The following is a 27,986-nucleotide window of genomic DNA, read 5'->3' as shown; positions in this document are numbered from 1 at the left end:
AGTGGAAGGGGCCAGCTCGGTGGGTCTCCTTCCTGGGATGCAGCTGCTTTGGAGATGGACAGGTGTATGTCTCACTGAGGGCTTCTCGCAAGCGATGAAGAAGAGTGACAGCCAGTGGGAGTGGTTGAGTGGCACCACCAGAATGCAGGTTCTAAGTGTCACAGACTGGATTTCTGACTCTAACCTTCTCGACTGCTTCCCTAGGCAACACTCAGGGAGCCGAATGGGAAGTGGAGTGGCCAGGACACTAACTGGTGCCCGCACAGGATCCCAGCGCATGCAGGGCAAGGACTTTAGCCACTAGGCCACCGCACCGAGCCCCCACCATTCCTTTTAAATAGCTCTTGGACATCCCCAAACAAATATGGCAGGTATTTCAAAATGAAACTCTTCCAAACCTATTCCTTCCGGAGAAAGCTGCTGTCCATCCAGGTCAGGATTGAGGTGCCAGCCTCTCTCAGTTCCTATTGCTAAACAAGAAGAGGAGAATGAAGGCTGGGGGAAGCACCATACCTTCACATTTGTTCTTCCTAAGTTTCTTCCCCATGTATTTTCTCCTTTCTAAACCTTGCTGCCCCCCGAACTCCCTTATTCCTGGACTCCAACAGACAGTCCCCTAAGCATTGACTTTTGCTCAAGAAGTTGTTCACTGTGTAGTAAGGGACTTAGGTCACACAAGCCCTGACCATTTGTAAGTGTGTGACTCAGCCATGACAAAGTCTGTTCTCAGTGTGGCATCGCTGTCACTTTTCAAAATTTAGTTTATTATTTGGTAAGTAGAGTTATAGGAGGGAATTAGGGAGAAAGAGAAGAGAAGAGAGGGGAGGAGAGACAGGTCCTCTACCCACGGGTCACTTCCCAAATGACCATAATGGCATGCGTTAGGCCAGGCTAAAGCCAGAGCCAGGAGCTACTGCCATCGGACTACAGGGACCCAAGCGTTTGGGCCATCTGTCACTGCTTTCTCAGGCACGTTTGCAGGGAGCTGGATTGAAAGTGGAGCAGCTGGGATTGGAACCAGTGTCCCTGTGGGATACTAGCATTGCAGGCAACAGCCCACCACGATCTGTTCCCACAACTTCTTTATCTTCACCAATAGCAACACTGTATTTTTTACACAGTAATTCCCATTTCTCTCCCCCATGCTAACCTCTGGTAATTGCTATTCCACTTTCTGTCTCTCATAGTTTTCCTGTTAAACAAAGATTTCCTACAAGTGAAATCGTCTAGTATTTGCCTAGTGTCTGGCATTTCACATCATACATTTTAAGACTCGTGCACCTTGTAAAAACATACCATAGCTGCACTGCTTTTCATGGCTAAATAATATTCCGTTTTAGCATATATTGCCTTTTTTTTTAAGACTTATTTTATTTTTTGTTTGAAAGGCAGAATTACAGACAAGAGGAAAGACAGAGAGCTCTTCCCTCGGTTGGTTCACTCCCCAGATGATTGCAACAGCCGGAGGTGGGCTGATCTGAAGCCAGGAGATTTCCTCTGGGGTCCAAGGACTTGAGCCATCCACCGCTGCTCTTCCAGGCCATTAGCGGGGAGCTGGAGCAGAAGTGAAGCAGCCAGGACACGAACCGGTGCCAATATGGGATGCCAGTGCAGAAAGCTTACCCCATGGCGTCCTCTCCAATTTCTCGCCTTTTTGTTTAAGCATTCATTCAACCAGCAATGGACACCTTAGGTGCCCCCTCCTTTGGGTGATTGTTGCCATGAGCTTAGGTATGCAGGGAGATCTTAACACAAGTGTGAAATTCCAATTCATGTATTTCTTTCAAGGTGATCCTTCTAAGCAAATCTACCATCAGTGTCCTGTGTGTTCCACTTTGGAAGACATCATTTCCCCAGCAGCCTGACCCCTGTAGTTGTCAGCCCGTGTTGACAGCGGAGCAGGCCCTGGTCTCACTGCCACAGTTACTGTCTCCGTCTCCCGACACACCCCCACCGCCTGCTGCTCCAGGAACACACCACGCTGTCTTGCACATTTTGCTCTCCCAGCCTAGAACATACTCCCCCTAACTGTCCACAGACACCTCTGCCCCTCTGGCTCACCCTGCACCTCTTTCAGTCTTTGAAGGATGGTAGGTGATGGCTAGGCGCTCCTGTCCCGCCCACCGGTGCTTTAGCGTCACCTCTGCTGTCACATCTCCCCTGAGCAGCTCTGCTCTTCCCTCCTGCCCAGCGACAGATGTGTTCTTTGCCCCCTTAGCATCATCCACTAGACGAGCAAGGTTCTCTCGGGTTCTATTCCCAGAGTTAAGAGAGTGCCAGACCCACACACACATTCAGATCTCTAAGTAAGGGATAAAAGTTCTGGTTTATGAATGTGTACTTTGAGTGCTCCAGATGCATTGGGAGCCTAGATAAGCTGGCTGTCATGTCCCCTGTGTACATCCGGGCATGCTGTCCACTGTACAGATATCAGCCTGTTCCACACCCGTCCTGGCTCTCCCAGTCTCCAGCAGCTACTCGAGCCTAGCCTAAGTCTAGCCTGCCCCAAGACCCAACAGGCCTGCTCCCAACCCTGGATATCACATGTGCCAGTGGGTGCAACCCTGCTTGGCATGGTCTGCCCTCTCTCATGTTCTGGTGGGTGCTGCAGCACCAGCTGGCAAGTGCAGGACTGGGTGTGACTCATGTCAGGCTGGGCCACAGTACTCTCTGGCAAGCAAGATACAAGGCTGGAGCGTGCCTGGCAGAGGAATTATGGGTACTGCCCTGCTAGGCTGTACCTGTTGCTAGTGGGGTGAGCACCAGAACCAAAACTGGGGGCAGACCAGGCTAGACAAGACACCTGTCAGCATACATGAGGACTGGGTCTGGGGGCTGGTTGGGCTGAACCATGCCACAGTGTTCCACCCCCTGCTCCAATACCTGTTGTTGAGTACTATGGCTTGGCCCAGCCTGGCATGCCCCCAGCCCTAGCTTTCACATGCAACAGCCAGCAGCAGCTAATGCTAGTTAACCCAGCCCAGGTCTCCCACGTAGACGAGTGCCTTTGCCGGACTCAGACATGTTTTCCAGTTCCCCGCCTCTCTCTAAGCCACTCCATCTCAGCTCCCTCGCCTGCGAGTGTAGTGGCCCAGCCAGTGCAAGACCCCAGAAGTCATTCTTACCCTGTCAAACATGCTCTCAGATGCTCTCACTCAGCCACGTCTCCAGAACCCCCTTCCCTGGACAGTCTGCAGCCCCCACCGCCACCCCTATCCCTCACACTCAGGGGCCATGGTGGCATGTCTGGGCGTGCCCAGAGTTCCCCACCTTCACCACTTATCTTAAGAAAAGAAAAGAAAAAGAATAAACAGCTATATTGGCATTACTGGTGTAGTTAACACAAATTTGGTATTAACCAGATCCAGATGCCCACCGCTGCTTTTCTGGCAACAGTGTAACACTTGCGTACATACAAGGCAACTTAGGCAGTTGCTTATAGCCGGGGCTAGATAAATTAAAAAAAAAAAAAAAGAAAGAAAGGAAATAAAAGGAAAAGCAGTAGAAATGCTTGAAAGTCTAAGATTTTAACCACATACAGGTATGGTTGTTTAGTTCCCATGCTACTGTGTATTAGTTCTCTGAGAAAGGAGCAAGAAGTAACCACTTTTTCAAAGGCTTCCTCTGCAAACATGCCTGACACCCCTTTCTGTTCCTGCTCCAGAAGTTACATGTAAATGAGAAGGCTCTAGAAAATGTAAAGATCTGTATAAACCAGTAAGGGGGAAAAAAAAGGACATTAAATTAAAAATGAACAAAAGATTTGACCAGATACGTCACAGAAGAGAGCGTTCACGTTGCCAAAAGCCTCTGAACAGGTGGTCAACGCATTAGTCATCAGAGCAGCGTCCATCAGAATCACAGCCTGATACAGTTACACACTCAGAAGGATGACTGAAGAGTGAGGAGACCAAGGGAAAGCAGTTGGGACTCTCAGACTCAGAGTGTAAACTAGCAGAGCCACTTCAAAAAACTGGCACAATGGTTCTGTAGCTAAACGTATAAATACACTCTTGAGAGAACTTCCAACTGAAACGAATGTCTATGTCAACCTAGCACAAGAGTATTTATAAAAGCTTTACTCGTAATACCTAAAACTGGAAATCATCCAAATGAAGTTGCATGTAATAAAACAGGAAGAGGAGGAATCATAAAGCAGAAAGAGGACTAGAGGGCACACATTCTCCAGTGTCCACAGAGGGTGGTTTGTAGGAACCTCCTTCTGGGTCAGGTCTGCTCTCCAAAATGGCATCGTCTCTGCATTTCACCTGCTTGCATCCTCTCTTCACCCCATTTCTAGATGACTCGTCACGCCTAATATAACGTACAGCAGTTGGCTTCCCCGAGGGTGATGTATGCTGACACCATCAGTGGCTGCCTGCAGTCAGGGGGAGCACCAAATAGATGCTGTGCTTTGGTCTGTGCGCGAGCAGCTCAGGGACCTTGGGGGCCAGAGGCCAGTGAGTTTAGTGGGTGGTTTATTTGGGTCCTCTAACTTCCCCCATGCCTTCCTGTGCCTGTCCATCTCTTCCCCCACCCACCCACCCACCCACCCGTCACTGTTTGATGTCTTGCTCCGTTAACACTCCAGTTACAAAGTAAGCAGGGAATGTGGTAAAACCAGAACTTTGTAGTTTGGCCTTCCTCAGCAGTCGTGCCTGAAGTGCCAGAGAAGGTGGCACCTGTTGTTAAGTAGTGGCTTCTTGTCTGCATGCTCTGGCTTCTTTGTCCTCTCCCTGCTGCTTCTGTCCCTAGTTAGCTCGGTGACTGAAGATAAGGTAGCATACTCTTCCTGCCTTCCCCCGCCACGTGTCTCCCTCTGTAGTTGGATTGCCATGGTTCCTTTCTGGAACCAGAAGTCTATATGGCAGCAGTGACGATCTTGACCGCTTACGTGTTGGGTGCCATATCTTGGTGCACACTAGGCCATTGGTGCACAGATGAGGGCTTGAATCTTCCTGTGTACCAGGAGATGTAATTGCCCTGCAGGAGAAAAGCAGAGAGAAGCGTTGCCCTTTCCTAAGTCATCCTACGGTAATGTGTATTGGTTCCTGCAGCCCCTACGCTGTGGTTTGATATATTCTGGGGCTTCTGGTCAGATACCTTAAGAAATGCAAGATTGCTTCCTCAAGTCTCTGTCATGATAATGAACTCTTTGTAGTGCCTTGTAGCTGGTGCAGAGATACGAATTATCTTTGTGCTAACATGAGTAATGTCCCTAATGGTGTGTGTTTCATCTGCATCTGGATTGGATACTGGTGAAGGTGGCATGCGTTAGGTCAGCTTGGGTATGCTTGGTGAGTCATGGTGCTGAGTCGTGGCATGTGCTTCAGCTGTAGAAGCTACGGGGACCTCAGGAGAAGGGAGGGGGCAGGTTATGTTGGCTTCCCTGGAGTTAGACCTGAAACCCCGAGCCACAACTGAGAGAGGATCAGAGCAGTGACACTTTCTCATATTCCCTAGGGAGCACTTGGGTTCTCTCTGATTTTAGATTTCAGTCCAGAACTAGCCAAGGCATTTGCCTGCTGGGTGCCGGTGCCAGCAGGTTGATTAGCAGTAGCCTTGTGCCTGTGATAAACTCAGCTTTGGGAAATCAAGTGGCACACACAAAACAACTTGTAACCTGAAGCTGCTGCTAGACCAAAATAGGGTACCTGAAAATGACACTGGCCGTCAGACACTGGCATGTGGGGACCAGGCTGAGTGTGGGACACAGACTAGAATATAAGGCCCTTTTGGGTCTGTCCTAGACAGTCTCATTGATGCTGAGTTGGATAAAGATTAGTACGTCTTTTGTAGTGAAACTTTGGTAGGTTTTTGGCTTTAAGCCCAGTACAGTGGAATTTTGGAGCTCAAAGAGCTCATGGCAGTTGGTTTTTGGCAATTGGTCTTAGACAGAAAAGAAATTAATGTTTTCGCTGTACTTCAGTACGCCCCTGGACAGGGTTGAGGGTCAAATCTAGGGCAGAGGGTGGCGTTAAGTAGGGGAAAGTTGTAAGCTCTGTATTTTCAGGACCCTGCCAGAGGATGGTTAGGGCAATTTGCAGCATTCCTTGAGCACAGGAAAGGAAGCTTGTTATTCCCGTTCTTTAAGTGTTTGACTTCCAACAAAATGGTTCCATTTCCCACATGAAGGAATTAGGGTTGCAGCTGTGGGAGTGATCAGGAATGATACCAAAGCAATCAAGTAGAGCAGGAGGTTTTAGTTGTAGAAAATTTCCCTTTCACTGATAACATCATGCCTAAGAAGTGTTCTCTTACAAGCTAATTTGGAACAGAAAAAAAATATATATCCTACTAAACTGGAGTAGGATTAGCCTTCTAGATTTATTCTCTCCAGGAGAATGGCTGGGATTTTCTCTGTGAAAACAGTTGAAAAAAAACTCATGGCCTGAAAGAGCTGGTTATCCCCTGTCCGTTACGAAGGCTCGGAATTCTGGCAGAGTGAGTTGGTGTTCAGGGTGGAGTAGAGGGCACACAGGTGTTTTAAAGAACACAGACCGTTGTTCCTTTGTTAGCCACCTGTCTCGCGAGACAACCTTTGTCTCTGCCGTTCCTGTATTTCAGCCAGTCTCTTCAGATTGTATCTCCTTGTACCACCTCCTCTCCTTGCCTAGTCATATCTCTCTCCAGGAAGCCTGTGGGCATCTGGTCAATCTTCACCTCAATCTTGCTGATCCTTGGGGACTTCAGAATCCCAGTCCCAACAGTTTACAGTGCTTCTGGCATCCTGAAAAAAGTAGCGTTTATTCTGGATGTGAATAAAAAATGGTAGTCCTTGTCGTGATCAGGGACCATGAAATGCCTCAGGAAACTCAACTTGGGTCACTTTCTTGTCCCTCTCACCTGCTAAATCAACAGCAAGTTAATAAAAACTAACCATCGTAGAAACACCTTTCCTTCCCTTTTAGTTCTGTTGACATTAGACATCATAGCTCAGGAAAGCCCTCTGTTCATTTTCTTCCCTCTTTCATGGCACCTGTTTGGGATCAACTTTCCCGCTAGCATCTGTGTGTAAATACAGCTATAAACACACAAATTCCTCTTCCAACTCAGTACAGTCATGTGAGCTAATGGGTTAGCAGGCATGGTCATCATTCCAGAGCAAGGGAAAGGCATTGAAAGGGAGGTGTGCATCAAGGAGAAAAAGAGCAAGAGAAAGGTGATCGACTTTTCTGGGTGGAGGGGTAGTCAGTCTCAGTAGAGTTTGGAATGAGGAGTGGGCATCTCAAGCAGACTGGGCAGAGGGCAAGTGTAAGGCGACACTGGAATAAGCCAAGTTCAGGCAGCTTGTGAGAACACAGTGGCTCCCTGAGACAATGAAATAAGCCAGTCGTCGGAATCATGTCAGGCCTTTTGAACCCTACTGAGTTTGGATAATTCCCCCAAATCATTGGAGGGCTGAAACAGGGTCAGACCTGCGCCCAGTCGGGGACTCTCTGGCAGTCAGGTTGCAGGAATGATTGGAGAGTAAGATCAAGGGGCTCTCATGCTAGGCCATACCTCTACCAAGAGAATGCCTGGAAAATGAATCTTGCAAAATAGAGGTTCCACAAAGTCAGAACCAACGGATTGGATTGAAGGAGTAGAGAATGGAGAGGGATCTGAGATATGCTCAGGTTTCTGCTTGGTGGGTGGATGGTGATGACATTTGACTAAATGAGGGCTGTGACCTGGGGGGAGAAGAACAGCAGTATTCCATTTAAGAATTTCATTTAGGATTTAGTTTGGTACCTGTGGGGTATGTAGGTGCACTTGTGAAGCAGCTCTACAGGTCAGAAAGGTAAAAATGTAGGCGTCTCTTGTGATGGAGAGCAGAGAGCAGCAGGTGTGAGAACTGGAGCGACCTGAAAGAAGCCACAGTGTCCTGGAGTCTAGAGAGGGGTTTCTAGGAAGCGTTGCAGAAGGAAACGAAACCACGGATTGCTAACGCCTGAGCCATTGTCAGGGCAAGCATTTGGCCTAGCATTTAAGACAGCGGTTAGGATGCCCACATCTGGGTTCCATGGCCATCTCCAGCTTCCTGCTAATGCACACCTTGGGAGGCAGCAGAGATCGCTCAACCAATTGGTTCCTACCACTCACCGGCAGGCCCTGGATTGAGTCCCCTGTTTTGGTTTCGGTTTAGCCCGGCTTCATCCGCTGACTTATTTGAGGAGTGAATCAGCAGATGGGAACTCTCTGCATGAATGAATGAATGAATGAATGGACCCAGCTCCAGAGCTGGTTGTGAATATCTAGAAGCCAGATTGGAGAGAGTGAAAAGATGATTGGAAAGGGGTGTTGCATAAACGAAGACTCAGTGGTCATTGCAGAATGCTCTGTGCTGCCTCAGAGTGGTTAGGACATACCAGCAACCCACATTGCAGTGTCTGGGTTCCTTTCCAGCTCTGGACCCCAGCTTCCTGCTAACACAGAGCCTGGGAGGCAGCAGGTGATGGCTCACATAATTGGATTCCTGCCATATACATGGCCGACTTGGATTGTGTTTCCAGCTTCTGGCTCTGGCCTGGGCCTGTCTACAGCCATTGCAAGACATTTTGAAAGTGAATCAGCAGATGGAAGTATGCTGTATGTATGTCTGCCTTGCATGCACCTGAATCCTACATGGACACCGGTTCGTATCCTGGCTGCTCCAGTTCCCTTCCAGCTCCCTGCCCAAAGCCTTGGGACCCTGCATCCATGTGGGAGACCTGGGAAAAGTTCCTGGCTTCAGATCAGCTCAGCTTTGGCCATTAGGGCACTTGGGAAGTGAACCCATGTACAGGAGATCTTTCTCTCTGTCTCTGTTTATCTCTGTAAATCTGATTTTCCAATAAAAAAAAATAGATCTGTTATTTAGGATGAAAGACCAGTATCTTCGTGTCACTTTCTCAAATGCAAAGAAACAACTACGCGCATGAGTGTGTGTGTGTGTGTTTAAGTAAGTAACAAGTAAAAAAATCAGAATTGGTGGTTAATATGGTGGATAGGTGTGAGAGCGGGTTTGGGGCCAGATTCAGAGGAGAACCCAGGGATGAGAGGCAGGGTCATTTGATGGGGACGGCCATGGGGGTGGAGGACTGAGACAGCCTGGTGTGAGAAAACCAACACACGTTCTGTTAAAGGGTCGCCAGGGCCCACCCGTGTCCAGAGCTGATGGACAGATACGGCCGCACCAAGTGTGTATTGCTGTGGCTTTCATTTTCTTCTTCTCCAAAAGTGCAAAACAGTTTTGTTTTGTTTTTCCCGCTTCCATTGCACTCCTAGGCTGGCATTTCAAGTCGCAAGCTGTCCGTCTCATTTGCCCCCCTCCCGCTCTGCCGCATCACCGGGTAGCCTTGTCAGAGGATGGTGACGGGCAAAGTGCACAGTAACCCTTTGGGTCCTCTCTGCCATCCTGCCTTAAACCCAAAGACACTGCCCTGTCCAACACCCTGGAGTTTTGACAGCTTCCCGGTTTCCTGCCACAGATTTAAAAACACATACACACTTGAAATTAGAACTGTCATGAGCCTCGCTCATCTCCGAGGAAGTGAGCTGGGGGCTGTCATATAGCGTTTCAGGACACCGATACCACAAGCCTTTTCTAGGCACCAGCTTCTTTTTTAAGGGGCAGTTTCTCTGAAACGATTTGGCTATCAGAGTGAAGCTGGCTGCAGGTCCTGGATCCTGTCCTGCTTTACTCGGCTGCTGCCAAGAGCAGGGCCTGAGCTGGGTCTGCTGGCCTGCCAGGCCTGTGTGTGTAAGTCAGGACCAAGACAGGTAATGGCTGTGGACAACGGGCATCACTCTCCTATGGGCAGAAGCCATCCGGATTCCCCACTCAGGATTTGGACCTGAGTACTCCTCCCACAAAATGCTGCCTGTATCCCGAGGACATCTGAGCAGGCTGCAGAAGTTCATCTGCATGTCCATGCACCTGCTGTGGGCCAGGGACTTTCAGTTTTAGGTGCAGGGAATAACAGCGGTGAGCCAAACAGCCAAACTCTGCACCATGGAGGCTACATTCTGGAAGGGAGAAGAACCTTAAGTAGTAACAGTGACAGAGTATCAGGCTGTGGTAAGTCCACGCAGAGAAGCTGGCGTTCGGGTGGACCTGTCAGGGCCATCAGATGCTGCCACCCTGGGAAGCAAGCTGTTGTTTTGTTCGTTTTTCACCTCTGGATCATTTCTGGAGCCTAGACAGTACTCAGCAAGAATAGATGCTCAGTGTTACATCTTCAAAAAGTAAACGGGAAAAGACTATTCTTAGACAAAAGGAACAGCAGAGGTTGACAGTGTCTGCCGTGCGTGAGGGCAGCCAGGAGGCCGCGTGGTCTGGAGGGAGAACTGCACGGCAGGAGGTGAGAGAGAGAGGGAGAGAGAGAGGGAGAGAGAGAGAGAGAGAGAGAGAGAGAGAGAGAGAGAGAGAGAGGTGTGTGGAGAGCTGCAGACCTCACGGGCAGTTCCTCGCTACCTTGATGGGGGCCCACAACCTCGATGGGAGTCGGTTAATTTCATAGTAACACTGAGATGTTTGCTTTTTCCACTGTTGTTTGCTCTTGGTATACGGAGGAATCTTCTGGAGTCAGCCTGATAAGTGATGTCGCAACAGTGGAAAGCAGGCGCAAATGTGAGAATCCAGCTGTCTGGAGCCAGACATCAAAGACATTCAACAAAGACAGAAAACATTAAATTTCTGTTTTGGAAGATCTGTAATTGTTACTTAAAGAGAATGACCAAATATTAAAGAAACACTTTGACTCAGTTTTAATTTCATACTTTTTTGGTCCCCGAACATCCTGAAATGTGTGAAGGTGTCCTGCGATCCAGCAACAAATGAGACAGTTATTGGGTGCTGCAGACCAGTTAGAAATGTTTGCTTTTATTCTGAGTTGGGAAATCATGGGAAATCAAACCAGAGGAAGTCAAGTGACTGCAATGTCAAAGTCTTCCTGGGGATTGGAAACAAAGCAGCTTAGTCCAGCACAGGGAGACGCCGTGTGAAGAGAAGACACCTTGGAAGTAAAAAGGCATTGGGCTTGTATTGGTCCATGTGCATTAGTAGCTCGGGGGCATATTCCTGTTAAGCTGTTTTCTTTTGTAGTTGGGGACTTATATGCTACTAAGAATGATTGACAGTAAGCAAAAATAAACCATGTACCAGGCAGGGGTCTCTTAAAAGTCAGTGGGAAAATGGGTATTACAAAAAAGCTATTCATGGATTTCCAATTTATTTGTGCCCAAAATAAGCTTCTGTTTCATCCATTTCCATGATTTTATTTATTTGTTTCTTCGTTTGTTTATTTAGAGGCAGAGAGACCCTACGGAAGGAGCTCCCACCTTCCAGTTCACTCCCTGAATGCCTGGAAGAGCAGAACTAGATTGGGACCACAGGTGGGAGTAAGGACTCAATCCAAGTCTCCCATGGGGGCGGCAGGGGACCCAAGCCATCATTGCCGCCCTCTGCATTAGCAGGAAGCTGGATTAGGGAGCAGAGCTGGGAATCAGACCTCCCATATAGCCCCAACACCTGCTCCAGTTTCCACAAACTCCTTACAGAAAGTGCAAGTCAGCTGGTTACAAAGTAGGGTAGGACGGATAGAGAGTGGTAGGGGCAGGTGCCTTTTCATGTAAGTTTTAAGGAAAGATTTCTCCAATAAAGTGATGCCCAAACAAAGACCTGAAGAAAGTGAATAAGCAACAAACCAGCCATATGTTCGTATGAAAAACAACGTCAGCCAAGACGATTAAGAAGAGTAGTGTCTGGGTGGACAGCCTGATGGAAGTATTGATGAGTTGGAGGAAGGCTGGCCTGACATTAGAGAGCAGTGGACAGGACCACCGTGGGGTACAGATGCGAACGGATCAGCCCCAAGGATGATTCTGTAGTTTTTGGATTGAACACCTGCTTCGACGGTGGTGGCTATTTGCCAAGACGCAGAACACGAAGGGAGAGGCAGGTTGGAAGCAAGAGTGGGGTCGTGGTTGTGTTTTATATTTGTTAAATCTGAGATGGCTTCTCAGCTATCACATAGCAATGTCCCGGGAAGCAAGTGGTTAGCAAGTTCAGGAGAGGAAATGCGTATTTGGGCATTGCTGACTGTCAGTCCTGGATAGGAGGTCTTTAAAACCTTGGATTCATGTCTCATTCATGGGCTGTGAAATGAATAGTGTGGGGACTAGTGTTTTTCTTTATTTTAATTTTTCATAGATACGATTCTGTAGGTTTAGGGGTTTCCCCTCCACTTCCCTTCTCTCTCTCCCCATCATCCTCCCCACCACTGTTTTCCTCCGTGTTATTACAATAGTTTAGTCCTTCAATACCAGTCGCAAGTCCAACATTCTGCTATTAAAGTATCTCATGGCATTGTGTAGGCAGTAGTAGAAAATCTATCATTGTCAAGGCATATTTAACAGTTTCATTGGGAATCCCCCTTGATTCAGGAGTAGAGATGCATGATTTTAAAAAATGAAATCAGGGCCCAGCGTGATAGCATAGTGGTTAAAGTCCTCGCCTTGAACACGCCTGGATCCCATATAGGCGCCGGTTCTAATCTCGGCAGCCCCGCTTCCCATCCAGCTCCCTGCCTGTGGCCTCGGAAAGCAGTCGAGGATGGCCCAAAGCTTTGGGACCCTGCACCTGCGTGTGGGAGACCTGGGAGAAGCTTCTGGCTCCTGGCTTTGGAATGGCTCAGCTCCAGCCGTTGCGGTCGCTTGGCCTCTCCTCTTCTCTGTATATCCACCTTTCCAATAAAAATAAATAAATCTTTAAAAAAAATGAAATCCAATAGAAAACAGAATATTTCAGCAATTGTCATTAAAAAAAAATTTGCTTTTGTGCTGAGTTGGGGATTTTGTCCTATAAAGCTTTTCAAAAATTGTATATACAAGTGATAACTCAGGTCACTGTTGACAGAGGGCGAGGGCCCGGCGCGATAGGCAAGTATGTAGATTAAGAGACCCAGAGAGTGAGCAAAGTCAGGGCCATTTGACACAGACTCTCTCACACCCAAGGAATTCCAGCAATGCTCTCAGATGAGTGAGGAGGCAGGTGTCATCTTGGGACCCCTTGGAAACTCGGCTCTGTACTCCAGGGAGGAGATAGGTTGAGGTTTCCCTCCTGTCCCGCCGTGCGTTTCTGCAGTGGATGGAGTGGCAGCAGATGCTGACTGCTTTGGAATGGACCCGTCGAAGGTGTTGCTGGATGGCCAGGGTGCTAAAGTGTGCAAAAGAATGCCGACAGATAAGCACCGTACGTGCTATTTTAGTTGCTCCACTTTCCAGCAGCCGATACCAAAAATGACCATGAACTCACAGTGCCTTTTCTTGCACTTATGAAGGGTTACATTTCAAAGGAACAGAGACAGCGATAACTCATGAGAAGAAAACGAAATCTGCTTTGTGATATCCTTGCGAAATTTACTTGAAATTGCATATCCACTGATGGATGGGCAGCTGTCCTTCTCACAGACAGGGTCCAACCGGATTCCTGCAGGTTGCAGCTCTCGGGCAGCAGGGCATGGGGCACACATTTCAATGAATTTTTGTTTGTCAAGTGTATTCATCTATAGGAGAAAGGTATAGATCCAGAGTATGACTGTGATGCTCTATGCTTGTGCCTGTTCCGCTTTATGCTGCGTTTCTCCATTACTGAAGTGGAGGTAATAGAGTCTCCTACCACACAGGATTCTAATGAAAAATGTTATTAGGGGGTCCGGCGCAATGACTTGAATTGAATTGAACAATGACTTGAATGGTTGAATCTTCACATTGCAAGCTCAGGCATCCCACATGGACACTGGCTCATGTCCCGGCTGCTCCACTTCCCATCCAGCTCCCTGCTTCTGGCCTGGGAAAGCAGTGGTGGACGGCCCAAAGCCTTGGGACCCTGCACCTGGGTGGGAGACCCAGAAGAGGCTCCTGGCTCCTGGCTTCGGAGGCTGTTGTGGCCACTTGGGGAGTGAAGCAGCAAATCTTTCTGTCCGTCTCTGCTTCTTGCTGTAAATCTGACCTGCCTTTCCAATAAAAATAAATAAATCTTAAAAAAAAAAAAAGGAGAAAGAAAGAAAATGCTATTAGTATGGGGCCAGCACATTGGCTAAACTGGCTAAGCCTCCACCTGTAAGCACCTGCATCTCCTATGGGTGCTGGTTCGTGTCCCAGCTGCTTCTCTTCCCATCCAGCTCCCTGCCTATGACATAAGAAAGCAGTGGAGGACGGCCCAGTGCCTTGGGACCCTGCCCCCACATGGGAGAACTGGGGGAAGCTCCTGGTTCCTGGCTTCGGATCGGTGCAGCTCCCACAGATGTGGCCATTTTGGGGAGTGAAGCAGCAGCTGGAAGATCTTTCTCTCTGTAAATCTTCCTTTTAAATAATAATAAAAAAAAATACATCTCTTTAAAAAATGGTTAAGTGGGAAGTGGTTCATTCTGGAAAATTGAGATACCCACATCCTGTCAGAGTGCTTGGGTATGGCTCCTGGCTCTGGCTGTGCTGGTGGAAGCCCTGGGAGGCAGCAGTGGTAGCTCAAGGGATTGGGTGTCTGTCACCCCTGTGGGAGATGTGGCGTGAACTTGAGCCCCGACCCAGTGCTAGACATTTTGTGTTTTGGGGCCCCTGCGACGCACACAGGGAGCTAAATGGAGTTTTGGATCCTGGCTTCAGCCTGGCCCCGCTGGCCTCCCTCCCTCACTGCCAGCCTCACCCCCTTAGCTCTCTGCCTTTCACACGAAGCAGTCTTTCTTACAGCAGTTAGAAATTTTATGGCATGTGTATTTTTTTGTTTTACGTCACAATCTCTGTTAAAATTTGAATTTAAAAAATTTGCAAGAGGGAGATTGTTTCTCTAGTTATTTTCGAACTTGCTTCCTGGGTACCTTGGGCCTTGGGACCAGAGGAGCTTACTCGAGAGCTGCGCCAAACAGCGTTAGAGTCCACGAGGAACTGTGTGTGTGGGTGACCCTGCCTGCTGCATCCCGGGGTGCAGGTCTGGATTCCCCAGCACGCTAACAGCCTGGTCACCATGGTACAGAAAGACGAATGAAGAACGCAAGGCACTTGGGTGATCTGAGACCTCAGTTTTGAGGTGAAACGTAAAGGACTCTGAATAAGCTGGAGTGCATGTTTGAACTGAGTGTCCTCCTAGCCACAGTCCCCACGCAGGCACTCCTCTGCACCTGCTCCCAGGACCTGGTTAGACGTATCACGCTCCCGGTGGTCTGGCAGAGGAACACATTCTAGAGTCCACCTGTTGTGTTTGTGCGAGTGGCCGGGGAGAGAATTAATCACGCTTGTTCTTTATCCTGTTCATCGAGTGTGATCCTCATTTTTTTATATATATATTTTTCTCTTTCCTTTTTGCATTTTTTAAAGATAATTCATCCCACTCCTGAACAAGCACTCACCTATCCTTAAAGAACCGGGGATTAAGTGTGCCCGTGGCCAGCCATGACTCAGTGACAGCCCTTTACTGTTGTCGTAAATAGAAACATGAACTCTGTTCCTGCGTGCACCTCACAGGCTGGCTCGCAGGCATGTGCCTCTGCAGCTGAGGTCTGCACAAAGCTCCTGAGTCACCGGTCAGCTGCCGCGAGACAAGACATTCAGGGCATCGTCGGGTGCCCTGGAAACCTGCTCTTCCTCTCCCCTGCTCAAGCCTCTCACTTCCCTTACCCCTGCCTGCTGCACCGCGGCTTTTCCATTGCCGGCCTTCCTGGCACATTTTGGCTAGGCTTCCTGGTCTGTAGGTTCCTGTGATTCTGAGTGTCCGTTTTCCCAGGATACTGTAATGAGCAGTGCAGAGGGGGTGATCCCAGCGCAGCCAGAGGGAGCATGGTCTGGCTTTGACCTTCAGGGACAAGGGAAATGGGGGTGGGGACAGGAATGGCCGTTGGACTGCTGTTCTTCCTGGTTGTGGGGAGTGAATCAACATGTTGGCTAAGTCCCCTTGCAAACTGAGACAGTCCCAGCGCAGCCACGGAATAACAGTCACACTGAGTTGTCTTGCAAAGGTGGAAAAGTGAGGCCGCCCAGGGGAGTTCATCTTGTGTAGCCTTACCTTGGGTGCATGTCCCATTGTTCTAGGAACTAGCTGGCTTCTGTTCATCTGTTGTCATTGCTGCCCTGAAACCTGGGCACCTGCTACTTGTAGGCGCTCTGCCACTCTCCAGGAACTGTGGGTAGCACCTCTTGGTTGGAAAGTGTTTCCAATCAGCAAAAGATCAGAGCAGTTATTAATGAGGGCACAAATGTTTATTTCACACGCAAGCCCAAAATCAACAGAAGGACAGAATTCTTTTTCTTTTTTAAAGATTTATTTATCTTTTTTTTTTATTGGCAAGCCAGATCTATAGACAGGAGGAGAGACAGAGAGGAAGATCCTCCGTCCTCCCTAAGTGGCCGCAATGGCTGGAGCTGAACCAATCCGAAGCCAGAAGCCAGGAACTTCTTCTGGATCTCCTAGATGGGTGCAGGGTCCCAAGGCCTTGAGCCATCCTTGACTGGTTTCCCAGGCAACAAGCAGGGAACTGGATGGAAAGTGGGGCTGCTGGGACATGAGCCAGTGCCCATATGGGATCCTGGCATGTGCAAGCAAGAACTTTAGCCAGTAGGCTACCGCCCCAGGCCTGAAGGACAGAATTCTAAGGAAATAGATGCCCAAGACAAATTTTTGTGGGGAGAGGTCAGTGTAAGATGGGCATTTACAAAGTGTAAAATGTTTACAAAGAGGTATTTGGGGGCCTTAGGGTGTTGATTTTGGCAGGGATATTGTGATCCGAAGTGCCCTGAATCCCAACAAGAGGTAAAAGCGTGTCTACGTCACAGTGAGGTAGGCAAAGATCAGACCAGATAAGCTTAAAGATTGCCAAACATTGTGATTCTTGTGACATTTCGGCCATGAATGCAGGTAGGTTCACAAGGCCACCTGCCTGTCAAGTTCCAAGCAAAGTTGCAGAAAGCCCTCCAAAGAAAGTGAGAGGCAAACTCAGTACTCTGGCTCTTAGTTTCTGTTCATTGGTTGGTTCCTGTCTGTGGTTTCTTCTGCCTTCGGATAATTGCATTTTGTTTTTTTCTACCCTTTCAGACTATCTTCTGGCTGTCTGTGGTTTCTGAGATCAGCTTTGGCTTATAAGAAAAGGGCTGGATTTCTTTTTTTTTGAAGATTTATTTATTATTATTTTTATTGGAAAAGCAGATGAGATTTATGGAGAGGAGAAAGAGAAAGATCTTCAGTCTATGGATTCTCTTCCCAAATGGCCGCCATGGCTGCAGTTGAGTTAATCTGAAGCTAGGAGCTAAGAATTTCTTCCTTGTCTCCCAAGCAGGGGCATGGTCCCAAGGCTTTAGACCATCCTCTGCTGCTTTCCTTGTATTCATTCAGTAGTTGCCATAGTGAAACCTAAGACAGTCTCCCTTTGACCTGGTATAACCTGGCCATTTCTCCATGAGGTTTGGAAGGAGGCAGAGTCTTTTTTCTGCTCCTCAGGGGCAAGGGGTGCAGATCCTGTTGTCAAGACTTACATATAGTAAGGGCTTCATGACAGAACCCTGAGCCTCTTCCAGCTCATTCTCAACCTGGTGTCTGCAGCTTGGTGTCCCAGATAACTGGTCAGCTTCTTGCTCCTGTAGCCTTCTGGAACACAGCCCACAATAGCTCACTGTTTCCATCTCACCGCCCCTCCCCTCCCCGCCACCTTTCAGAGTAAATCTTCAAGTTCCAGTCAAGTCATGCTTTTCACACTAGTGGTACATGGGCGGTGAGGAGCACCTAGTCAGAGGATCCAGTGACACACTGCACCCCAAGAACTGTAGAACGGGAAAAGAGACGTCATCAGTCTGACTGCCTCACCTCACACAAGCAGGTCAAAGCCTCACGGGGCAAAGGGATTTATCCAGGGTCTGGCATGTGTGGGCTCAGAGCCAGGGTCGTACATGTGGCCCTGCCCTGTTCTCATTCCTGTGGATTAGTTTTAGTCTTTGATCCTTGGCCTCCAACCTCCCGATACTGGCTCTGAATGACTAAAATAATGATGAATAAAATGTGTCACCAAAAACAGTGAAACAGACCCCAGGGGGTGCACGGATAATGGAGCACCTGGCATGGCGTCTCCCATTTTTAGGCAACAGGCATCCAGGAGGGCAGGTGCATGGACACCTGTGATAAGTGGGAGGTGAAGGCACCATCTCAGGTCTGTGAAATATAACTGTGGATGAAACGGCCTGGCTAATCAATCTTCCTGCTCTAACATGTGTATCATACTCATGGCTTTTTGAGTCCCTTAGATACCTGCTGACTTTTACACTTCTGGGCCCTCTGTTTTCTTGGACTGCCCTTTGGTTCTCAGGCCACCCTGTGCTGTTCCTCCTAATCGTTTTAGAAGGCTCATTTTCCTCTGCCCGCCTCTTACAGCTTTGAGCTTAAGCCCGTGGCTTTTCTGTCCCCACAGCTCCCCTTGTATTATCTACGTTTATAGGTTCAACATTAACTGTCAACTCTGAGTCTGTGTCCCTAGCCCTCCCCATGAACTTCACAGTCACACCAGAGGACTCGGTAAACACCTCCACCAAGGGAGCTCATATGTAGTAGGCAGGAAGGGGAACTCACTGTCCCACCCTCACAGAAGAGGGCCCCTAGTTCTCATCTTTTGGCCCCATCACCATTTACTAAGTGGAAGCCTGAACATTACTCTTTTTACCTTGGTCTGTGTGACTCAGTCATAGGGCTGTGTGTTTTTGCTTCTTTTCCATATCTACCACTTCTCTGTCTCTCTGTCACTTGTCCTGGAAGATTAAATTGAGAATCCTGCCCTCTTGCTGTTTAGGTGCTATTCCTGCGAATTCCCCAAATCCCTTTTCCCCGTTTCTCCAGTGGCACTGGGTTGAGTACATTTTATTCTTTGGCTTACGGCCTTACCCACTGTAAGATCTTTGAAAATAAGAACTGCCTTACTCATCTTTCCTTCCCCAGTCTAGACTGGGCCTGGCGTCCTTCAGTGAGCATTTGTCAACGCAATGAATGGCAGCCTTGGGAACTCTACTTAGAGAAAGTCTGTCTTCTGAGAATGGATGTGGAGGTCCAGAAATGCTGATCACCTCTTTTTCTTTCTTTTTGTTAGATTAACGTGACACGGTCAGGTGGACTGATACCGTCACCCGCCCCCTCTGCGGGCGGGTGCTGAGAGTGGGGAAGCATGGAGGAGAGGAAGCATGAGACCATGAACCAAGCTCATGTCCTCTTTGACCGGTTTGTCCAGGCCACCACGTGCAAGGGAACTCTCAGGGCCTTCCAAGAGCTCTGTGACCATCTGGAACTGAAGCCCAAGGACTATCGCTCCTTCTATCACAGGCTCAAGTCCAAGCTGAACTATTGGAAAGCCAAAGCCCTCTGGGCAAAGCTGGACAAACGGGGCAGTCACAAAGACTACAAAAAGGGAAAAGCGTGTACTAACACCAAGGTAAGTGTTTGGCAGCTCATTGGCCCTGGCATCACTGATGGGAGACTTTAACCAGATGCTAAAGAGTGAGTTAAGTAGAGATTACTGGGGGAGAGTCAGGCAGAGTCTAGCAACCACGTAACATAGGACATTAAGCTTATACCCTGTCAAAACTTTGTGAATCCATTATCTATGTTCATTTAACTTCCATGAACCAAGTTTTAGTCCAGGCATACTTCCTATTTTTACATACTAACATTTAAAGCTTCAACTATTTAAAAAACAACCCTGAAATCAAGTAGTTAACAATGTTTTATTTTATTATACTCCATGTTGAGTCTCACATTGTTAGGATACTGGTGTCACTTAGCAGGGAAGTAGCCAGGCCCTGTTAGCATCCTATGAACATGGCTTCATGGTTCCTGGCATGTCAGCGTAACGAAGTAATTGTTCCATTCCCATTACCTGGTCAGTTATTGTATTTGCCAACTTGAAGATTTGCCACAAGCTTGAGACCACTTCACGTCTATATTGCAAATGTCTGTATTGGTAAGCAAGGGCCTCTTGAACAGAATAGTTCCATGACTATTTTCAGAACATACAGGAAGAAATTTTCCATGAGATTTGGACAAAGCCCTGGCACACACACTCACCTTTGTGGGGATAGGTTTAAAGAGATGGAAAGGTACGTTTCCTGCTTCTCTCCTTAACGAGAACACTTTTTCTGAGAAGTTTGGAAAAAGTTAGCAGACACAGAAATTTTCAGATGTAACTTATTCTATCTTTTCAAGCTCCTTCATTTGCTCTGTAAGGATACCTGGAGACCCACCCCATTGAGGTGTGGATATTTATCAACACAATTCAGGAAATACGGAGGCATGACTTTCGCATGAGTGAAAATCAGACTTCTTTTGAGAACAGAAGTCATACAGAGCCAGAACCTTGCGTATTTATTCCTATACATACAATCCAATTTAGTGTCCAACCAAATTGTTTTCCTGGACGTTCAGTCTGGGATTGGTGATTTTTGAATTATTTCTAACACATAAATCTTTGGCATTTGAAAGTCTCCCCTGTCCCCACTCCCCACCCCTAAAAAGGGTAGACCCTTTTAGGAGTCTGAGGTTATGTGCAGTTAGTATCTGAGTCTTCTTAGAAGTCTTCCCCATACTCTCTTTTACTGATGGAGGATTAGACTTGATTTTTATGTCGTTCATTGAAAAGATGAGCCACTTAAATATGTCATAGAGCTGTAGGTGTTACAGGCTGTCCAGAGCGGCCATGTACTTCTTTTATGTTCACCACTGAACTTTCAGGTCCTTCTCTACACCGTCACTAAATCTTCATTCAAGACATTGTGGGTGAGCTGCTGTGGCCCCATAGGTTTGGAGATTTCATGGTAGCGGGAAATTAGCCCATTGGGATTTTAGGGAATAGTGGTTGTGAGATCGTGAACCTTCTCTAGAAGTGATTCTCAGAAAATGCTGCCATTGCCCTAAACAAGAAGTTGTTTTTCAGTGTCTCATCATTGGAGCTGGCCCCTGTGGTCTCCGGACGGCCATTGATTTATCCTTATTAGGAGCCAAGGTGGTCGTTATCGAGAAACGGGATGCCTTTTCTCGCAACAATGTCTTGCATCTTTGGCCATTCACCATACATGATCTACGAGGTCTGGGTGCCAAGAAGTTCTATGGCAAGTTCTGTGCTGGAGCCATTGACCACATCAGTAAGTATAACCAGCTCTCTAGTAGGATTCCAACCTTAACCCACACATTTGTTGAGTCACCTGTCTATGGAATTCATAATGGACAGCCCAGTTGGAGCTTATAGAATCTTGCCTTACAGTCAACACACTCTGCTTGGAATCAGAATGGCTGCCGTGCAATAGGTCTGGAATCTAGGAGTGTTATCTACAAATGAAGAATTTGACCCATGGATTTCTAAGTTAACTCTTGGACTCTTCCTGAGTACTATCAATGTAGGGGGCAGATACTGAAGCCATGCTTTGGGGAACATGACCAATTTGGGCCTCAACTCTTTGGTGCTGTTTGTAGTTCAGTAAAGAAGAACCCATGCACCAGGCTTTCTGTAATGTGAACTGATATGCATGTCCCAATAAAGAACAGTACTTTGGGGTTGTAGGGCCTGGTGAGCCTCACTTAAAGAAGCACAGTGTAGCTTGATCTTGAATGGCAGGCCAATAGTAGAATTTCTTTGATTGGGCAACTCTCATAAAGTCTATAGCCGAATAACTCTTGGAATAACCGTTGAAATCTTGAAACTCATCCTGGACCTGTGCTTTTCTGAGATCCCATGGGATGAATTCAAGTTAATGTAATCAATGATACTATTTTTGTGGCTCTAAGTGACTTATCTATCTAAAAAGCTTTTCAAGCAGGATCTGCATTTTGTTTTTTATTGATTATCATGAATGATTCCAAGCAAGCCTTATCAAGGAAGCTTTGTGCTGGTCTCCTCCAGATGTGTCCTGTAACCACGATCAACCCCTGGACCTTTCAGTGGAGCTACTGTGTCTGTTGGTCAGGCTCTGGCTGACAGCCCTTACATCCTGCTGGAGGAGAAGGCACTCTGCCTGCCTGTTGGGCTCCCGTTGGCAAAGCATCTTCAAACTCTGAAAAAAACAAGGGATAGCACAGGCTTTTCTGCATCTTGGGAGTGGGACTCAGAAGGGTGGTAGTTGTGGTAAGCTGGGAAAAAAATCACCAAGATGAGCCAGAGGAGGATCTGCATGCGCTATTAGCAGTCAGTTACAGGCTGGAGGTGTGTGTGGTCTTGAAAGACCAAGGATCATAAATTCAGTGGATTTGTTTTTCCTGCCTTTGTTGTAGCAGGATTTACCCGGACTGAGAGGGTCTTAGATCAGGGACTAGATTTTTGTCTCTGAGTACCTGTTGTGGCAGTGTTGTCTGTCACCGAGCAGCACCCAGTGACTGAAGAGCACTGTGACAATGATCAAGATGTTCAGTAACTCTGAACCTTAGTCTATAACTGTGGACCAAGTGGTGAGAGGGTAGAGCTGAACTGTGATGTTCCGTTCCTCATCTCAAATGGGCGTGTGGAGACCAACGAGGTCAGAGGATGAAACAGAGGCACTGTGGACATCTCCGAAGCAGTACAGCAACCCTGCATCAAACCACACATACTCATCATCCACCTCTTGTGGTGACTGTTGCATCCTATCAAGATCGTAGATGCTGCTAGGAACGGGAAGGAGAGAACGGCAAGCAGAGTTTCCTGTTGCCCACAATCCCATGTTGTCACCTAACCTAAAAAAGTACAATTGCCAGGGGCCCAGCGGCGTGGCCTAGCGGCTAAAGTCCTCGCCTTGAACGCCCCGGGATCCCATATGGGCGCCGGTTCTAATCCCGGCAGCTCCACTTCCCATCCAGCTCCCTGCTTGTGGCCTGGGAAAGCAGTCGAGGACGGCCCAAAGCTTTGGGACCCTGCACCCGCGTGGGAGACCCGGAAGAGGTTCCAGGTTCTTGGCTTCGGATCGGCACGCACCGGCCCGTTGCGGCTCACTTGGGGAGTGAATCATCGGATGGAAGATCTTCCTCTCTGTCTCTCCTCTCTGTATATCTGACTTTGTAATAAAATGAATAAATCTTTAAAAAAAAAAAAAGTACAATTGCCTTCTCTCTAGAAGAGCTGTTAGGAAGGGAAGAAAAAGGTTGTGGAACCTGTCTTGGAAAATACCTCCTACTGCAAAAGGATTTGGAAATCTGAAGAAACTGAACACAAGTGGATGGATGGACCATGAGCGAGAACTGTTGCTGGCTGCTGTCCTCCCAGTGTACTTTCCCTTTGCGTGCCATTTACATAATCTTTGTTTTCACCCAGGCATCCGTCAGCTCCAGCTGATACTCTTGAAAGTAGCCTTGATCCTAGGAATTGAAATACATGTCAATGTGGAATTCCAAGGACTCCTACAACCACCTGAGGATCAAGAAAATGAACGTAAGTTGGATTAGACAGATGAAGGAGATGTCCAGACAGCATCAGTTGGTGAGAAACAATGAGCTCAAGGGAGAAGACTAGATGAATCTCTAAGGCCTTTTCAGAATTTAGTTCAAGGCCTTTTCCGTTGGCGTAGCCTGGGCTTTCACAGACCTTTGGCTTCATGAGGAAACAGTTGACGTAGTAATTACACTTCCGTCACTATACTATGGGAAGTTCTGTGGTAGAGCGATTGCTTTTTGAGCCCTCTTCAAGGCCTCTTGCTCTCTGTGGTTTGAACCCCACGCTTTTACGCATGGTGTTTGGGGCTCGAACTTTTATGTGCTCGGTATGTCTGGGTATGGATGTGTCAATGTGACAAAGACCTTGCCTTTGATCCACAGGGATAGGTTGGAGGGCACTGGTGCACCCCAAAACCCATCCTGTATCAGAGTATGAATTTGAAGTGATCATCGGCGGGGATGGCCGCAGAAACACCTTGGAAGGTACTGGTCTAGGGTAGCTCGCCTGGTTCATCAACAAGTGTAAGCATGTCCTTCCTGCCCCTGGCGTGAGTTGTGTTGTCGTCTGTCTGCACTCCCAAGGATCTGCATGTGTACTCCATAATCTAATCAATGGCAGGTCCCACCTTGACACCTGGTCCGTGGGTCACGTGTTACAGGAGATGAGCCTTATTTTTAGTGGTGACGTTGCAGGATTTTAATCTCCATTTTAGTAAGGATTCCATTTCCCCTCCCCCTCAACAACATGCTTACCTGGTTTTTTTGCAAAGGTCAGTCAATTTTGGTTATACAGTTAGCTAGAGAAACACCTTATTTTCAGATGGAGAAGAGCTCACCTCAACTGTTTGCATTTATTCTGTTTCCACACTGTCGCCCGCTCAACACATCTCCCTCGAGCAAACCACGACCACCTCTGGAAATTTCTTTTCTCCCAGGATTTCGTCGGAAAGAATTTCGTGGCAAACTGGCCATTGCCATTACTGCAAATTTTATTAACCGAAACACGACAGCGGAAGCCAAAGTGGAAGAGATCAGTGGTGTGGCTTTTATATTCAACCAGAAGTTTTTCCAGGAACTGAGGGAAGCTACAGGTTGGTATAGAAACTGCCAAGCAGAAGAAATCTCGATAAGCCCCGATGACTCTCTCTCTCTCTGGGTTCTAAATGGTGAATAGAAGCTGGGAAAGACTTGTAGAAGGCAATATTTAATATTTTAAAACAAATCGATTAAGGAGACAAAGCCCAGACACTCCAGTCACTGAGAAATAGTTCGCATCCAGAGGAGTCCAGGGACGTTGCTGTGCAGTCTCCTCTCTGTTCTTTTATTCCCCGCTCCCAGTCTGTGTTCATAGCTCATGCTTCCCATGTCCCTGGGCCTGCCTGGTATTCCCAGGCCCCACAGGGACAGGCAGCTCTGGGTCCTGTCCTTGTGGACTGGTGTATTTGAAAGTGCGCATTCTGCCTTCCACCCGTGCTCCTCTGACCTCTAACTCTGCTAGAGCACTAAGTCAGGGAACTCGGTGTACAGGCTGCGGATTCGTGGTTCTTGGTTTTGTGGAGAACCCAACGTTGGATATTAAGTATGCAGTCTTTCTGAGCAGCAGTTTAGACTGAAAGCAAGCCATGTGCTATGTCAGAATGAGATTGTTCCATGATAGGTTTTTAGTATATTAATAGATATTTTTCTGTGACGAAATATATCTCCCTGTCTCCTTGAATTTTTCTTTTCCTGCATTAACGGCCCCCTCCTCCATGCACATACATACTTTTCTTTTTTTTTTTTTTTTTTTTTTTTTTTTTTTTTTGGTCATTTTTGTTTGGTTTCGGTCATTTTTATATATCTTCCATTTTTAAAATTTTGGCGTTATTTATTTTTGTCTGAAAGGCAGAGGAAAGAGGCAAACAACCTTCATTGGGGTGTCGTTCACGCCCCAAATGCCTGTAACACCAGGGTTAAGCCAGGACAAATCCAGAAGGTGAGAACTCAGTCTAGGTGTTCCATCTGGGTAGCAGGGCTCCAGGTGCTTGAACCATCATCCCCTGCCTCCCAGCGTGTGCTTTAGCAGGAAGCTGGAACAGTGAGAATTGCTGCTACTTAAACTGGCACTCTGATGTCGGAGGCCGACATCCTGTGTGTCATCTCAACCAATAAGTCACATGCCCACCACATTCTTTGATTCATATTTCCCATCAGTCATTGTTTAGGATAAATGAGGGTGGTGGACAAATTCTAGAACAATACAAACAGAAGCACCCAATCCCTATTTGTCGCTAACAAGTGTGCAGTAGGTTGGAGTCTGGGCTTGGGGTATCTTTTCTAGCTGGAGCCTTACAGGCCTTGTCTCGGTAGAGCGGCCCTGTAGTCTCCCTGGCCGCCCTCAGTTACAGGCCTCGTCTCGGTAGAGCAGCCCTGTACAGCCTCCCTGGCCGCCCTCAGTTACAGGCCTCGTCTCGGTAGAGCGGCCCTGCAGTCTCCCTGGCCGCCCTCAGTTACAGGCCTCATCTCGGTAGAGCAGCCCTGCACAGCCTCCCTGGCCGCCCTCTGCTCTGCCCTCAGCCGACCTTCACGTGTGTTCTGTCTGCTCTTTGGTCGCAGGTATTGACTTGGAGAACATCGTGTACTACAAAGATGACACGCATTATTTTGTAATGACAGCCAAGAAGCAGAGCTTATTGGACAAAGGCGTCATCTTGCATGTGAGCAATGGATTTCTTTCAAACCTCTTTCTTACTAGCTGGTTATCATGATCACCAAGAAAAAGGAGTTTTTATTTTTAGATGAATTTTTAATGGAATGGAATTGAGCATTGATTGGAGATATTACCTGGGAACAGAATCCCTGAGGTCTTCAGTTTAACTTTAAAAAAATATTGTATCGGGGCCAGCTTAGTGGCTCAAAAGACTAATCCGCCACCTTGCACTACCAACATCCCATATGGGTGCCAGTTCATGTCCCGACGGCTCCACTCCGGTCCAGCTCCCTGCGCTTCACCCGAAACAGCAGCAAAAATTGACAGAAGTCCTTGGGCTTCTGCACCCACCTGGGAGACCCAAGGAGCTTGCGGCTTCCAGTCGGCTCGGCTCTGAGAGTTGTGGCCATTTTGGGAGCGAACCAGTGAATGGAAGATTATTCTCTCCGTAAATCTGCCTTTCCAATGAAAAATAAATAAATACATAAATCTTAAGGAAAAAAAAATATTTTGTGGAAAATTGCGAGTATAAGCCAAAAGAAAGCAATCAATTCACGTGCCTATCATCTGGCTTTAACAGCTGTGTGCACACAGCCAATGTTGTTTTCATAACACAGCCATTGCATTGCGCCAAAGCAAGTCTTAATTCTCTTCCCTCACATAAATATTCAATGTGCTGGCAGGTCGTTTAGTTTTTGATCTTAGCGGATTCTGTATAGGATGGGTGGTTGGTTGGTTACTAGGTCATCTTTTGGCATGGAGGTGGTAGATAGAACAGGTAGACGGATCGGGGGTAGAGGAAAGGTGTTATCTAAGAAGTGACTGGTTTTTATGGGAGCCTGACAGTATTGGTTTTAACATGACAAAGATGAGCAGAGGTCCAGGCAGTGTGGACTTAGTCAACATACATTTAGGCCATTTTTTTTTTTTAAGTAACCAAACAAGAAAGACTTCCCGTGCACGCGTATCAGGTCCAGCTCAGCCTTTTTTCTACGATGTGTGTCTTGAAATAGGAATGTGATGTCAGAATCCCGGGGCAGAGTTTGTTAAGGAGAATTTCTTATTAGGTTGCATCGGTCTGAACACAAGAATTACTGTCCCCCCCGGGACAAGAACGATGTCCTTGTCCCAGCAGATGACCTGATTTAGACCGCGACGGTTCCCACCAGGCTCGTGTCTGCATGTCAGAGAGTCCTTGTCTCCGCACACTGGGCCTGAGTCGGGTCATGCGAATGTGAATCACAGTGTTGCCTTATCTGAGAGCAGAGTGGTGAGCGAGCTGCTGAGCACGTGCCTGTAGCACAGAGCCGCCTTGTGCCCAGGACCCGTGTTTCTGTATCTCACATAGAGGTCCTGTATGCGCGCAGAGAGGCAACCATTCTGCCCAATGCAGAAGCAAGGCTTCTTGGCTTGCATGCGTCACAAGACGAATTCATTGATTATCTGGGGCTGTTATTTTCCCATAAGTAAGAAACGGCCCTGAAAACTTGACTCAACCTTCTAGGCAGAACCATGCTTTCAGTTGAAATGAAATGGGAGGAGCCCGGGATACCAAGACCTGGTTTGCTTTTCCTTTGTATTTATTTCTGTGGAAGGCAAGGGTTGTATCCTCTGTGTGTGCGTCTAACTACTAAACCCATTGTAGCTACTCACTCCTTGCTGAACAAACATTATTTTCCCCCAACCTGCCTGAGTGTTTGTGCTTGGTGTTGAACATCTTGTAGTGGTAGCTCGGAGTGCCATGAGGGGCACTCAGAAACCACAGATCCTCCTTGGGGAGAAGAAAGAACTTGACCCGGTGTGACAGGCACCTTTAAGACAGAAAACAGGTTTTTGCATTCCTTTGGGAGGCTTCTTCAAAAAGTTCTTGGGAAAATGGAGTGAACAATACATTTTTTTTTCATGCAAAACAGTTTAGAA

General features: G+C 47.6%; 1 protein-coding gene across 4 annotated transcripts in view; it reads left to right on the top strand.

Annotated features, from left to right (window-relative positions):
* Positions 1–27,986, top strand: part of MICAL3 (microtubule associated monooxygenase, calponin and LIM domain containing 3) — a 188,192-nt gene that overhangs the window by 66,781 nt on the left and 93,425 nt on the right. For all 4 annotated transcript variants that reach the window (XM_058656153.1, XM_058656151.1, XM_058656150.1 and 1 more), the window contains exons 3-8: positions 19,080–19,418; positions 20,916–21,123; positions 23,259–23,375; positions 23,759–23,860; positions 24,313–24,468; positions 25,973–26,073. In XM_058656153.1, coding sequence (XP_058512136.1) covers positions 19,155–19,418; positions 20,916–21,123; positions 23,259–23,375; positions 23,759–23,860; positions 24,313–24,468; positions 25,973–26,073 — 948 coding nt within the window. In that variant the 5' untranslated portion in view covers positions 19,080–19,154. The remainder of the gene's footprint in view (positions 1–19,079; positions 19,419–20,915; positions 21,124–23,258; positions 23,376–23,758; positions 23,861–24,312; positions 24,469–25,972; positions 26,074–27,986) is intronic.

This window comes from Ochotona princeps, chromosome 27 (assembly GCF_030435755.1).
Source record: "Ochotona princeps isolate mOchPri1 chromosome 27, mOchPri1.hap1, whole genome shotgun sequence".
Classification (NCBI taxonomy): domain Eukaryota; kingdom Metazoa; phylum Chordata; class Mammalia; order Lagomorpha; family Ochotonidae; genus Ochotona; species Ochotona princeps.
This window is presented reverse-complemented; position numbering and strand designations above follow the sequence as displayed.